This window comes from Dipteris shenzhenensis, chromosome 11 (assembly GCF_047967505.1).
Source record: "Dipteris shenzhenensis isolate YYH24624 ecotype China chromosome 11, Dip_SZ_1.0, whole genome shotgun sequence".
Lineage (NCBI taxonomy): Eukaryota > Viridiplantae > Streptophyta > Polypodiopsida > Gleicheniales > Dipteridaceae > Dipteris > Dipteris shenzhenensis.
The window spans coordinates 44,348,607-44,364,830 of record NC_141606.1 but is presented as its reverse complement, the minus strand read 5'-3'; the positions used below and the strand labels follow the sequence as shown (position 1 = coordinate 44,364,830).

Sequence of the window (16,224 nt, the reverse complement as noted above, 5' to 3'; positions counted from 1 at the left end):
AAAGGGCACGCTATCGAGTTTGATGTTATGTATTACGAAATGCAATGACCTTTGGCATGCTTATGAGCCATATAGCAAGAAAGTGCATGGAAAAAGAAATAATTCAAAATTATAAATAGTATTAGATTTATTAAAAGATATTTGCATATGTACAAATTGCACATTTTCAACTTCTTCCATTTTAGGGTGAATCTAGATACCAATACCAACAACTATCAATATTTTAAGACCAGTTTGGATTCCAAAATTTCAATCCATTTTGGTTTTCAACAAATTAAAAAAAAGTTATGGAGCATGCCCTCAAATGGGTGTGCATAACTTTAGCACAACATTGGAGGCCTGTTAATCCATGCCTAATGTTCTCATTTAGGTGTGTCCTTAGGTTGAGGAGAAGCTCACGTAGTGTACTCAACAAGGCCTTGAGGGCTAAATCTTAGGGAGGCGAGGGGCTCTTGGATGCATTTTAGACACATTTCAGATGGTCACAATGCATGTCAAGGGCTGCGACCGGCTGGAATTTAATTCCAGATGTCTGATCCTTTGCACTTCCTATGAGGAAGTTGAAATCTGTGCACTCGCAGGTCAAATCAATGTCAAATTTATGGCTGTGCTTCATTGGCTGTTGGAAGTCCTGTTGAAGGTCATTGTCACACATGTCGTTTTCCAGTCATTTTCAAGGCCTCCCACGAGGCCCTCAACGTACGGAAAAAGCCTAAAGTTGGGTTCCCCCCAAAATGAAAGTGGCTCGCGCTGGCTCACAGTGCAACGAGCCACTTTCATTTTGGGGAAGAGCCACTTTCATTTTGGGGAATAGCCTCCTTGAAGCTTTTCCCTTATACTTACAAGCATTTGAGATGCATTTCCCAACCACGACATAAGACCCTCCGTATTCAGGAAATGAATATCATGATATATATTTGTTGAGTGCCCACTACAACTACTTCACCGTCAAGGGCCGCGGTCGGTTGGAAGAGAATTGCAGCCGTCCGATCCTTTGTACTTCCTACGAGAAAGATGAAATCTGTACAATCGCACATCAACATCACGTCAGAATTCTGCATTTGCTGAGTTGGCTGTTGGAGGTATGTTCGCAGGTCATTTTCAGCTTTGGAATTTCGGGGATGTTGGTTTACTTGTCATTGTCAAAGCCTCCCTCAAGGCTTTTCCCTTAGACTTAAACCGATCGTCTTCCTCCAAGCTTACCTAACCTCTTCTACTACCACATATCCTCTGCTTCTACATCCCGCCCGCCATGCCTTCTCACAACATCACACTCCTCAGCAGATGGTCCAGCATGTTCTGCCTTCGTGTGCTGATCGCTCTCAGAGAAAAGGGGATCGAGTTTGAGTATCAGGAGGAGGACCTGTTTAATAAGAGCCAGTTGCTGCTGGATTCTAATCCAATCTATGAGAAGGTCCCCGTCTTGATCCACGACGGGAAGCCCCTTTCCGAGTCCCTTATCATACTTCAGTACCTCGATGAAGAGTGGCCCGCGAAGAGATTGCTCCCGGAGGGTCCCTACGAACGAGCACTGGCGCGCTTTTGGGCAGACTTCGTCGATAAGAAGGTGAGCACAGAATGGTTGGATCTTTGGTATCTTTATTTTTCTGCACATTTAAGCACGAAATCTTATTTGCAGTTGCGTCCGGCTAATATTTGGTTCTCCATTTATACAAGTTAAGCTCCTAAGTCCCAAGGATTAAGTATTCAAATTGTTCGTGTTGGGTGCTCGTAGATCTTTGACGGAATCCGTGGGATTATGAGAAGCAAAGCAGGCGAGGGTGAAGAGGAAGGTGCGAAAGTCTTAACGGAGAACCTAATCGCTCTAGACAAAGCCTTCCAGGACTTGAGCGGTGGGAAGCCGTACTACGGAGGCGATTCACTAGGCTTGGTCGATGTCACCCTTGTGTCTTATATGGAATGGCTCAAGGCAATGGAAGAATTGAGCAGTTTCAAGTTTCCAGATGAGAGGGAATGCCCTCATCTGAACGCATGGACGAAAAGTGTGGGAGAGTGTGAAAGTGTTAAAGAAGCCATGGCATTAGCCCCTGCTCACAAAGTATTGGAATGGGCACGCGAGATTAGGAAAACACGTATTTGAGCTTGAGTAGGTAACACATTTCATACGAGTTGAGTTTTGGGAGTTTCATTCCCTCGCATGACTGCTGATAGAGGAATTAGAACTTGTTTGAAATAGGTTAACTTAATAGTAAATAAAGTTTTACAATTTTGCATGGAATGGATAGATCCACTTATCATACCCACTTGGTATGGAAAGCCTAGGATGGTTGCATGTTCATCATTGGTGGGTGTTCGAGTTAGGCGATCAGTTGGGTCGAGCAACCTTCTAACTCGAGCACTCTGTATCGAGCTTTTAAGTGTAGCCTCCCCTTTTTCACCTTTACTCAAAATTTTTAGGTCTTGTCATCCAAATGTAAACCAATTAACCTTATTTGTATAAAAGAAAAATTGTGTTCAGGTTGATGAGTGACAAGTTTTAAAGCCTCGGCTCACTTTGTGTTTGACTCACAAGGGTTCTATTTTACTTGATGCATTTCATGTGTCGGGACATGAGAATAGTTAGAATAGTTTATAAAATAGGGGGAAAGAGGATGGGGGGGGGGGGGGGGAGAGAAAAATAGGGGAGAAATAAAATAAATAATGACCTATTTTTTGTGTACCATCATGCACCACTAACGTGACTATCAAAACCCACCCATTTCTTAGTTACTAACACATATGTGTGTAGTACTACACTTATGTGGTGTTACCACCTTGTTTCTCCTTTTGAAAAACAAAGTTTTGTTACAATTACATAATTAGAGGCTAGTGCGGTAGCAAGACTCTGAACTAGGTTACTCACATTTTGCCTTTATTTTTTTGTTTTTAGAATTAATTGTTAAGTCTTAGAATTTGTAGAACAAAGTGACGATATGCATGCAATACTTAATCCAAATGTTTACACAATGAAATCTCCAAATGAACCAGATATTTCAAAATATCAAAGCACCACAAATTGTAGAAGAGAGAGTTGAAAAATTCATAGGATTCATTGATAAAAAATGACTTGTCGACTAGAGTTCTCATTATCCTCTACAAGAACCCACAAATGTCGTGGTTGGGAATGATGCAAAATGTGCAGTTCAAGGGATCAATACCATCTCACTTGCGGCAGCCACCAATGGTGTGTCTAAGAATCTATCTAATATACTTTTTGTTCCACAAATCAAAAGATATCTACTTTTTGTTGCTACTTTTTGGTGTGTCTAAGAATCTATCTAATATACTTTTTGTTCCACAAATCAAAAGAATGGTATAGTTCTCATTATCCTCTACAAGAACCCACAAATGTCGTGGTTGGGAATGATGCAAAATGTGCAGTTCAAGGGATCAATACCATCTCACTTGCGGCAGCCACCAATGGTGTGTCTAAGAATCTATCTAATATACTTTTTGTTCCACAAATCGAAAGATATCTACTTTTTGTTGCCTTGTACAATATATTGTGATCCTACTACCAACCCTAACACAACTATGTGATAACACTGACATAGAGAAAGAGCCTCAAGGACTCGGACAAAGAGAAGGAGAACTCGTGCCATGAACCATTTCTATAAGGATCGTGCTATTGCCACAGTTTAGTGTCTTGAGGTCTTCTTGTCACCTCATGTCTCTAGAAGCCACACCTTTGCTCAGAATTGCCATGCTCACATTTCACCTTGTACCAAGTGTCCATGCATGCACCAATCGACCAATCACGTACAAGATTGCTACCTCTGTAGTGCTTACTGGAGTCACCCCAATTTCCTTGCAAGTGCCACGTCTCATCCATGCCAACAATCCATGAGCCACGCCACTCGACCAATCAATAAGCTCACATGTCAACTAGTTTCTAATATGTCCACGCCACTCGACCAATCAACAAGCTCACATGTCAACTAGCTTCTAATCAATGGGGTCCTGGCCTAGTGGTTAAGGTGGGTGTGTGTGTGTGTGAGTGTGCGTGAGTTCAACCCTTGGCTAGGCCTTGGCGGCATTGCAATATTAAAAAAAAACTAGCTTCTAATATGTCCATGGACTAGCATATACCATGTCACCCTAAAGTGTGAGGTCTCCACCCCATGAGGATCAAATTCCAACAAACCCCCCTTGAGCTAATATGGGGAGAATGAGGGAGCCAACATAATTCTCAAGATAACTATCAATGGGACAGAAAATGCTCAGAACTGGTAATCAACACCTTAAGAGCTAATTAACTCAAGCATGTGAACACCATAAGCACCTAACAGTAAAACTAAAAAACAAGTGCAAGACAAGTGCACCGAAAGAGTATAAAAAATGCACAATCATAATCAGAGAATGTTGCAAAGTCTGCACGGTCCTCGAAGTATGAAGCTTCATATGCCTTCGTTTAGAATTACTTGCCTTTTGGACTTTTCGTTTCACCAACAATGATCCTCGTCGTGCCTTGGCTTACCACAATTTTCTTCTTATTCTGATTGTCTTTCCCTTTGACTACATATGCTTTATCGAATGTTGGTAAGATATCTTCACGTCTTTCTTCAGTCAAAAGAAGGGCCACACAATCAAGAAGCCTTAGAATTCTCTCATCAAAATATTTTGAGGGTAAGGCCTTTAGAAGAATGACCTTTTTGTCCTCCACTTCCACGCCTGAGCCCAGGTCATGCAATTGCCTAAGGAGCAACCGCATCTTATTGAGAAAAGTTCCCAGATTCTCGTTGTTCTTCATCTTTGGATCAAATTGTTCTTGTTTCAAAATTTCTTTCGAATGTTTCATGCATAACCCAAACAGTGTTTCTAATATTCTTCAATTTTCTATAGCGATTTTCTTCACGTCAACATGGTGGAAATAGTTTGGTCCAAGTGCTCACTCCATTGAGCCAATTGCCTTGTCATTCTTCTGGTACCACAAGGCTATTTCTCTTTCATCTTCTGGCTTCTTCTCTGTTCCATCGAGTAAGCTTCATAAACCCTTTTGCATCAAGTAGAGTTGAGTCGCAAGCTTCCATGAGGAAAAATTGAACTTTCTATTGGTTTGTCTTTCATCAACGTTTCCATGTTCTCCTCCTAGAGTCTTCCAATCAATGTCTGAAAACAAACTTAAGATACAATGTCAAGTGCAACTCTTCTCCTACAACCGCCTTTGTTTTTCATTATTCTACAAACTCGTGGAAAACATAGTACTTTGTCCCTGTTGCAAACTGACCGTCTCGACATGTATGACCAAGACAAGCTCCCATGCACAACCTATTGCCTACAAAATTGAATAGTGAAAAGCTCACAACAAGTGCTCATAGGACTCGCTATTGTCTTGGCACTGATACCACTGTTAGATTTTAGAGTTTGTAGAACAAAGTGACAATATGCATGCAATACTTGATCCAAATGTTTACACAGTGAAATCTCTAAATGAACCAAATGTTTTAGAATATCAAAGCACCACAAACTGTAGAAGAGATAGTTGAAAAATTCACAGGATTGCTTAATAAAAACTAATCCTTAATAAAAACTGACTTCTCGACTAGAGGCTCATCTTTACCGGGCTTGTTTCCTTCTACAATAGACTCTGACTCTACTATTGACCCTAACACAACTGTGTGATAACATTGACATGGAGAAAGAGCCTCAAGGACTCAAACAAAGAGAAGTAGAACTTGTGCCATGAACCATTTCTACAAGGATCATTTTACTGCCTCAGTTTGCCACCTTGAGCTCTTGTTGTCACCTCATGTCTCTAGAAGCCATGCCTTCTCATAGAACTACCATGCTCACATATCACCTTGTACCAAGTGTCCATGCATGCACTAGTCGACCAATCACCTACATGGGACATAAAGAGCCTCAAGGACTCACGATGATTAAGAATCTGCATGATCAAATGGATACGTTATAAAAGAATGGTATAGTTCTCATTATCCTCTACAAGAACCCACAAATGTCGTGGTTGGGAATGATGCAAAATGTGCAGTTCAAGGGATCAATACCATCTCACTTGCGGTAGCCACCAATGGTGTGTCTAAGAATCTATCTAATATACTTTTTGTTCCACAAATCAAAAGATATCCATTCTCACATGAGACCAAAAATCAAGCAAAGGCACCTCTAGAGCTGGTACATTCTCGTCTCTATGATAAGATGTCTACTACTGCTTTGGGTGGATTTCTCTACTTTATGATGATAGTCAACGATTTTAGTAGAAATGTGTGGGTGTATTTCCTTCGAGATAAGGCTCAAACTCTTTAAAAGTTTAAATTGTGGCACAAGCTTGTAGAAAATGAAACAAGAAAGAAAGTTAAAAAGTTTCACACCAATCAAGGAGGAGAGTTTATGTCAAAGGAATTTGACAAGTATTGCAATGAACATGGCATTAAGCAGCAACTTACTGCTCCCTATGCACCTCAACAAAATACTGTTGTAGAACCAATAAATACAGCAATCTATATTCTCAATCGGTGCTATACAAAGGCTCTCAAAGGGATGACTCCAAAGAGGCCTACTCGGGTAAGAAACCTTCAATTTCTCATTTTTGTACATTTGGATGGGACTGTTATGCACACATTTGGGATGGAGTGAGAACCAAACTAGATGCCAAGAGTAGGAAATGTATCTTCTTGGGATACAACATGGAGTCAAGGACCTATCAAATCTATGATGTAGAGGCAAAGAAGATCATTGTAATCCAAGATGTGGTGTTTATTGAGTGATCGCATTCAGTGGTAGATACAGTTCTAGCCATGTCATCATCAACTAAAGAAATAACTCACCATTTGCCGCCCCAAAAGTATAAATAAATTATCAAGGAGGAGGTGTTTTTTGATAGTGAGGACCAAGTAATCTAGCCTATTGCACCAATCACACCACAACAAAAGACACAACCAACGTGGGTGCAGCAGCTCTTTGATGATCAAAACCCAAAATTTGTGCAAGAAAGCCCACAACCCGATGGACATCAAAGATCAAAGAGAATAGAGGAGCAACGCCAATCAGCTGATCTCATAGTTAACATGGCCTTGATGGCTGAGATTATAGAGACACTCAAGGATCCAACAAAATTGGAGGAGGCATTGGTAGATCCAGAATGGAAGGCAGCTATGCAATCAAAATATGACAGCATAATGAATAACAACACTTGGGAGCTTGTAAGTCGACCTGCAAAGAGAAAGGTAATTAGTACAAAATGGGTATGGAAAGCCAAATATAACTATGATGGTAGTCTAGAAATGTATAAAGCTCCTTCTCACAAGTGGAAGGTTTTGATGTAAGTGAAACTTTTGCACTCACAGCTAGAATGACCACTATCTGTACGGTACTTGCTATCAGTGCTCATAACAAATGGGTAGTTTTTCAAATGGATGTTATGTCTTCATTCTTGAATGGGCATCTCAAGGAGGAGGTGTATGTAGCACAGCCACCAGGTTTTGAGTTGCCCCATTCATAAAATAAAGTGTGCAAGTTAAAGAAGGCATTGTACAGGCTAAAATAGGTCCCATGAGAATGGTGTCAAAGGATAGATAATTTTTTCCTAAATTGTGGTTTTCTAAGCAGTGCTTCTAATGATAACCTCTATGTAATGAAGCAAGATGGAAAACAAGTTGCTATCATCACAGGTGACCATGAGAAGATGATCCAACAAACATGCCAGCTATTGAGCTCTGAATTTGAAATGATAGATTTGGGACTCCTACACTATTGTTTAGGGATTGAGATTTGGCAAGAGCCGGGTAAAATATTCATCTCTCAACAAAAGTATGGTCAAGAGATTCTAAAGGCATTCAGCATAACTGAGTGCAAGCATGTGGTCACACCCATGGAGGTGACTGCAAGGCTTTTTACAAAGGATGCCTCACCATTGGTCGTCATCAAGAAGTACAAAAGGTTGGTGGGAAGTCTGATTTTTCTTTGCAATACCAAGCCTAACATCAGTTTTGCAGTTGGTGTCTTAAGCAGGTTCTTAAATCATCCCTGAGAGAACCATTGGAATGCAAGCATGCAAGTTCTTAAGTACCTCAAAGGAACTCTTGACTATGGCATCACTTATAGATCGGGAGATGCCTTGATTGGCTATTGCGACTCGGATTGGGTAGGTGACGACTCCAGAAAGTCAGTTTTTGGATATTGCAGCTTGCTACTTACTTGGATCTGGGATTTGTTCTTGGGTAAGCAAGAAGCAACCCACAGTGGCCCTCTCTTCTATAGAAGCAGAGTACAAGGTAGCTTGTTGCACTACATGCAAGGCAGTTTGTCTTCAAAGGATCTTAGCAGACACAGGAGTTCCAGTGAGAGAGCCTACATCACTAAGGTGCAACAACCAAAGTTGCATGGCCATCTCTAAGAACCCTGTGTTTCATGCTCGGACAAAGCACATTGAGATTCTATACCACTATGTATGAGAGCTGATACAAGATGAGATCATTGATATGAAGTACTACTGCATTGAGAAGAACTGTGCTGACATCTTCACCAAAGCTCTGGGGAAGGAACATCTTATTCAGTATCTTCATGAGCTTAGCATTGGGCCAAGTACCCACTTCACCTTCGGGTGGACATTGAGAGGGGGTGTTGGTATATGTGCAATGCCCACCTCTCATATGTAACCACCAATTTTCCATAATGCCCTTTTGTAAGGCCCCCATTATGAGGAGAAGCCATGGTGTGAGTACCTGGACATTGGTAGGATCTTAGTTTTGACACTAAATGAGGTCTCATGGTGATTGTTTGATGGTTAGGAGATAGTAGAAGGAACGACATACGTGTAAGCATTCGTGTGTGAATTTGCTTACGCACATGTGGTCGATGGTTGGTGGTCAATGGTCTATGGCCAATGGCAAAATTTAAGCAAGCATGTGCCACTGTCCTCACACTTAGTCACACAGTGTGCTAAGTCAATATGCATGTGCCACTGCTAGCTCACCAATGTGGTGGAATCGGTCTACTATGAACAGCTAGCTATATAAGGAGGCCACTTCTCAAGCCTCAATATCAAATTCCAATACCCCTACCTCAAGTCCTTCTCCATCGAGAGTCTGTCTAGATTGCCATCGAAGCTTTGCTAGAGAGCACATAGGTGGACATCACCATCAGTTGTATCATAGTTGGTGATATGAAATTTTTATTCTAGTCTATTGTGTCTATTATTTCATTATTCTACTATCGTTGTTGTCAAACGATCTCTCCGTTGCGTCACATTTCTATATGACCTTGGCCATATCTCACTTAATGTTTGCATGGGACCACCTACGTGGAGATGTGGCATATGTATTATCCTTCCATCTCACCATACTATATTATTTGTGCCATGGACTATGTACAACATACCTATGGGTCCTCGTAGATGGAAGGGTAGCACATGGGATTGCCCTCCCACCTCATCCTTGGGCTCTTAGCATGATATATTTTATGCTACTAATGTGCTCGCTAACGCTACACACATTCACACACATTTATTTATACCATTCTTACTGGTAAATTTTTTTCCAATAATAGCGCACGCATGAGTGCGTGTGCATGCATGCATGTACATGTATGTTCATGCATACATGTGTGTGTGTGTGTGTGTGTGTGTGTGTGTGTGTGTGTGTGTGTGTGTGTGTGTGTGTGTGTGTGTGTGTTTGTGTGTTAGGTCTATAGGAAACTGCCCTGGGAACAGGTGGTGGTTTTGGACCTGGTATTGCGACTGAAAAAACTTCTTGCAATTCTTAATACTACATTTAGAATAAAACATGAGAAATACAATAAGGTGGAAACCCTTTAGAAGTTAGAATGCCCAACACGGGGTGACCATGAGCAAACAAAGAAATGAAGACTTGAACTCATTGGCAGCTACATTGAGGTGTATTCTAGTGTCGGGGACTGCTACCTGCATCCATCCAAGAGAAGGTGATGTTAGAATACACACAACTTCTAACTTGGGACTACAAGTGCCATAGACCCCAACTGCTTGTTGTCGCAGTCAAGAATACAATCCAGTAGTCAACCAAGAGGTCTAGCAAAAACATAACTTTGAAAAGAAAATATTTTGTTCAACTGTGCCATAATGCAGTTAGCCATTTGCATCCTTGCAAAGCAATACATAATAATGGTAGAGAACAAAACTGGTATCCTTGCAAAATCTATTCCATCAATAGGTCATGACTCCAAATGGATTTTGGATCAACCCAAGTAAATGCTGGCATTGTGAACTCAACATGTAACAAAGTACATGATTCAAAGGTAGGTCACCACCTGTGGTGAGCACTCATATATGGTCTTTATCAATAGAGAGTTAGCTAGCAACACCCATGAATCTCAAGATGCTTGGAAATGGCATATCTTGCAACAATAGTCAATACAAGGTCACATGAAGCTTCCATTAAAACCATGTCATGATATATAGTATCCACACCATAGTTCGCAGATTACTCTTTAACACTATAATGCTATGAAATGTACTTTAGTAAACCTAACCAAGGAACCGATAGAAGATAGGGGTCTATGAGATTTGAGTGAATCATAAACTATGAAGGATGGAGCCTAAACTTATAGATATTGTCACACCATTTTGGAACCATATCATAGCCATAACGATTGACAGATCAACATAAATGAAAGCAAGGAGATGGTGATGGAGCCCAGGCTACTGCAGGATGCTTAGAGAGACCCATCTTCCTTGTAAGTCAAAGAGGTGGAAGAATTCCAAGCATAAGTCCTTTTAGAAGCATAATTAGGACTGTTAGAAAGAAAAAAGTGTTTATGATACTTATTTAGATATGTCTATTCAATGATTGCAGTTATAGGTCAAAAAATTCTACAAAAATTGTTCACAAAACAAATTTTATTCCTAACCTGATTAGCACACACATTCGGTTATCGGAGCAAGTGTTTAATGCCTTTTCCTTTTGAGTTCTCACTATTTTACCATGCTAAATTCTCTATACCACTATTAGTGGCATACTTTCCTATATGTTGATTCGAGGGGTCTCCTCCAATCTAGGCTTTTCATCCCTATATATGTCATAATAAGTCATCAAATAGGTGACATACAATATCTATGGATGACACACTTTCCTTTTGCATGATATGCTTTCCTTCCTATGGCTTTTGGCATCAATGAGCCTTCTTAGTCACATCTATTGTCATTGAAATTAGCTAATTATCTACAAGAATTATGCTAACTTAATACCTTTGACTAGCTAAATTTACCCCTCATGTTAGCTAGTCCTCTCATGCAAGAGACCTTTTGAAAGGGCCCTCTTTATTACTCTACTCTAACTTATGGCTTGCCATTACTTGACTGTGGGAAGAGGTTGGACCTTTAACTATGTGTGTGTGTGTGTGTGAGAGAGAGAGAGAGAGAGAGAGAGATGTATTGAGCTAGTCTTATCATATATGAGCCCATCTTGCTTGCTCATATGGCACTTTGTCATATGCTATGATGCCTTCTATTGTCGATAAGAGCAGATATTGAACTTAAAGATGACTGAAATTGCAGCCTCTGAAGAAATGGCTTATAGTTTGAAACTTATCTCTAGACTAGCTCGAAGATCTATCATGCATCATCTTGTGGACAATCCATCACAAGTATGGTTTGCTAAAATGTATTCCTTACAATTTTCATAATTTTTAAGGGCTTTCGTTGGTGCGTTGAGATACATATTATTAATTGACATTATGATATCCCATTTTTGTCATGAAACATCACACTGTCAGCTTGCCTAGCAGAAATTTATCATAGCTAAAACTAGAGTTAGATGCATAAGGGAGGATATTAAGGTGGAGAGTTGGAGGGATTGCTAGTTGACTAAGTTCTTGACAAGAATTCTTTTTTGCAAAGGTCAAACATAGAGGATAGGCATTATCACAAGGTTTGTTACTTAATAATACTATTGGATTCTCAAAGACTTCTTGTTTCTATGCTTTGTATGCACATAGTGCATGAAGCCTCATATCGATTGTAGCTCTTGTTTGCACAAAGCACAAAACCTATTCAAGTCTCCCTTATGCATCTAACTCTAGTTTTAGCTATTGTTATCTTGTTTGCATCCGATTTTGAAACACCCAATTCAAGAAATATGATAATTAAATTATGGAGCTCCAATGATCTGGAATGAGTAGATCAATCAATAATTTAGCATTTTTAGGAGCTATCTACTATATGTGATATATTTTTACATTTTGTTGAATATATTGTTTCTAATATGAATTATTATTTTTACTAATATATTTAAAGAATTATTTCATTATTGAAAGGCAATAAATATACTCACAATTTGTAGTGGTTGTAGTTATAAAACTTCCTTGTATACAACATTTGTAGTGTAGATGAATTTTGAATGCTCTGCATTGGCTTCGTATGCATTTTGTTGAACAAATACTTTGACAACATTTGATGATCTTACACATGAGAAAGCCACATACAATGGCCCATGACTAACCCCTGGTGTTGCCAAGTATAATCCTAGAAGAGACATTGTTCGACCTTCTTATTTATTTATTGTCTTGCAAAATGCTAGATGAATTGGAAATTGCCTCCTCCTCATTTCAAATGGAAGTTGCAAATTGCTTGGAATAAAAGTTATTCGTGGAATGAATACCCTGTCTCCAATATTAGCTCCACTCATTATTTCAGCCTCTAGGACCTTTATGTGAAACTCTTTGCATATTAATCATGTCTCAGTGCACAAACCCTTGCGAGGATTCAAATTACACAACAATATGATTGGAGCATTCTTTTTTTTTTTAATCGATAAGAGGGGTATCCACCACCAAGTTCAAGGTTGTTCAAGTACTTTGTTGCATATAAAAATGAATTTGCACCTCTATCATTTACTAAATCTGTACTTAGATACTCTTTACAATCTCCTGGCATTGCATTTATTGCAGCCCTCTTGATTGTATCAACTTCAAGGTTTCAAGGTGCCAAAATAGCTTGTTCTCTAAAATATGAAGAATAATCTATAACTATTGAAAGTTCTTTATAAACCCACTCAATTAATCCTTCCATGGAATGTGAAGAGAGTGGGAGAGAGGTAAGGAGTCTCACTTGCAGCTTTCTCACATACACAATGGGGGAATACACATAAAGGTGGAGGCTGAAAACAGTTTTCCTCTTCTTAGTTGTGAAAGCCAAAAAAACTCTCATACAAAATGGAATAGATAAACCTTATATGTGGGTCTTAAGCCAAACTCAACTAACCTAGGTGGCATACTAACTAAGCCACTAACTAGAGTACATAAAGATAGCTGTCATCTAGCTATTATTCATGGGCAGTGTACCAACCGCATCTGCAGCTAACAAGCCGGTGACATAAATGCACAACGGTCACCCTGACATATATACAACTAGTCCTCATTCATTTTTACATAACATAAATCTTCTTATTCATAGACATCTCTTTGTACTCTTGTTATTACCTTAAAAAAGTATTGAAAAATAATTCATTTAAGAAACGTCCCTCATAATCACTCTCAATATAATAATATTATACATAGTTAATTACTTATTAAACACATTTATATCATATGGCAATATCTTTCAAGTGTTTTTATAGTATTACTAACAAGATATTTATGGACATGTTTCTACAGAAGAACCATATTTCCTAAAGAAATACTATTTTTAAAATCTCTTGAAAAACACGCTCGTATAAACCTACTCATAGGTTTTTGCTCGTAAAATTGACACCCTAACTTCTATAAGTGCAAATTCAGCCCCTCTGGCTTCTTTTTCACTCTTCAAGCTTTCCAGATAGTGCTACTACCTGTCTCCTCATCTTCTACAGCTCCTCTCAAGACACATAGTTAGGTTTTCAAGAAGCACCCAACCAAGGATGCACTAAATCTTTACAAGCCATGCATAGAGTTATACACTGCTATAGTCTCTCTGTCGAGAATTCACCATCCACAAGCTCCCATTTATTTCCTTAGACTTGAGTTGAGCCCAGCTCAGTACTCAAAAATCAAGACCTTCGTAAGCGCCACCTGCTCCTCTATATCTTCATCCCAAGCACCTAAAATACCTTCTGCACCAAGGCATACCGTCAGAGACCACCCCTCCGATCTCCTCCTCACAGCACTCCCTTACCAAAAGTCTCCAGCCCACCCACGATCAGCTTCTTTTTCCGATGGTGTCCCTTCTCGACTCCTTTCTTTCAGATCCACAATCCCCAGTGCTATAGTTGCAATCTCCTAGCAACCATCCTCGACCAAATCCCCTAAGCCTTCATCAATAGCAACGACTGGTAACTCAGCTCATGATCGAAGTCCTAGTATAGCTTATCTTGCTTTGACGCCCAAGCTCCACAATCTACTCCGCACCTCTTAATCGTCCTCAACTGCTCACAGAGCTTCATATACTGTGATATTTCCTTGCTCCTGAATATGCACATTATTCCTTCCACTCTCAAAATCTCACCGGTGTCTTCTCTCTGTGCGCAACCCTCGATCTCCCTACATAGTCATCTATCCCATATCCTTGATCTGGCACCTTCAGCAAGAGCCCCAGCACTTGATATCCCATGGCCAAGTTCTGAACCTTCTACAAGAGCAACAACTCTTCATGCACGTGATCATTGTCAGCACTCGGGGCTTCTCATGCTCATAAAACACCCGCTTAGCCAAATGCCTCTCTGCCTTTAGTCTCTCAGCAATCGTGTGCTCACACTAATTAGCTTCGATATTAGCTCCACTAATTATTTCAGCCTCTAGGACCTTTATGTAAAACTCTTTGCATATTAATCATGTCCCAGTGCACAAACCCTTGCGAAGATTCAGATTACGCAACAATATGATTGGAGCATTCTTTTTCCAAAAAATTGATAAGAGGGGTATCCACCACCAAGTTCAAGGCTGTTCAAGTACTTTGTTGCATATAAAAATGAATCTGCACCTCTATCATTTACTGAATCTACACTTAGATACTCTTTACAATCTCCTGGCATTGCATTTATTACAGCACTCTTGATTGCATCAACTTCAAGGTTTCGAGGTGCCAAAATAGCTCGTTCTCTATAATATGAAGAATAATCTGTAATTGTTGAAAGTTCTTTATAAACCCACTCAATTAATCCTTCCATGGAATTCATCTCTAGAAGCATTGTGTTTGGAATTGAAATTTTGCCTTCTTGCATATCTCTAGTTATTCCATTTCCTATGTCTATAACCCACTTTATGGATTCTTGCTCTGTTGATGTTTCACCAATTTGAAGAACTCACATATTTTGTGTGAGTTTTAAGACTTTTGTCTTTCTCCAAATTCTTGAGTGGCAGAATGAAGCATTGACAATATCCTCCCTTCCTACCTTTGGAACTACTAGCAACACCTGTCTAAAATCTCCACCCAATAGCACCACCTTTCCACCAAAAAGTTTGTCATTAGACATGATATCTCGCAATGTTCTATCCAATGCTTCGAATGCATAGTGGTGTGTCATAGGTTCCTCATCCCATATTATTATCTTTGCCTCCTTTATAACTTTTGCAAGGTTTCTGTTAACACTTATATTGCAAGTGCTACTGGCATGCAGATCCAATGGTATCTTGAAACATGAGTGTGCTGTGCGTCCATTAGCTGGTAACAATGCTGCAATTCGTGAAGATGCACATGCTAAATCAATATGACCCTTTCCACTCAGTCGAGAGAGCAAGCAATTATAGAGAAACGTTTTTTCTGATCCTACTAGACCATCAAGAAAGAAAACCTCACCTATCTCTTCATATATTATTGCCAATATTTGATTGAAGGTAGATCGCTAACAATCATTTAGAGTTCTTTCCATCTCTTGAGAAATTTCTTTTTGTTGCACAGAATCAAACATCCTCTCTTCTTGGAATAAATTATTTGTATTAGAGAAAGACATTCCATTAAAATCTTCCAACCTTTTGCCATGTTCTTGAAGAATTTGTCGTAAATGCAATAATGACTTCTTCTTTGCTATTAAATTATAATCTGAAAGTGTCGATGAAAATTTGTCCCATAAAAGTCCTGGATTTGCAGGCTTACGGAAGACCAAAATCGTGACAAATAGATGTCTCAATTGCATGCTATTTTGATAGAATGAAGCCTCTTACATACAAACAAACCACTCTTCATTACTTTCCAATAGACCTCTAGCTAAGCATGCTGCTTTAAATGAAGGATGAAGCTGTCCATCAAAAGTTCGCAAATCATTGGAAGATGAACTTGCAATCTTTGGAGATCTGGTTTTTCATCGTGCATTTCATACTCAT

General features: G+C 39.5%; 1 protein-coding gene across 3 annotated transcripts; it reads left to right on the top strand.

Annotated features, from left to right (window-relative positions):
* Positions 1–1,179: 1,179 nt before the first annotated feature.
* Positions 1,180–4,861, top strand: LOC147897057 (glutathione S-transferase U20-like). Of its 3 annotated transcripts, none has more exons than XM_087381767.1 (3): positions 1,180–1,567; positions 1,736–2,111; positions 4,843–4,861. In XM_087381767.1, exons 1-2 carry the CDS (start codon positions 1,253–1,255, stop codon positions 2,099–2,101), a joined length of 681 nt encoding a protein of 226 aa, XP_087237893.1. In that variant the 5' UTR covers positions 1,180–1,252; the 3' UTR covers positions 2,102–2,111; positions 4,843–4,861. The 3 variants fall into 3 exon arrangements, with proteins under 3 accessions (XP_087237893.1, XP_087237892.1, XP_087237891.1); XM_087381766.1 differs by lacking the exon at positions 4,843–4,861 and adding an exon at positions 2,284–2,438; XM_087381765.1 differs by lacking the exon at positions 4,843–4,861 and having other exon boundaries at positions 1,736–2,438.
* Positions 4,862–16,224: the final 11,363 nt, after the last annotated feature.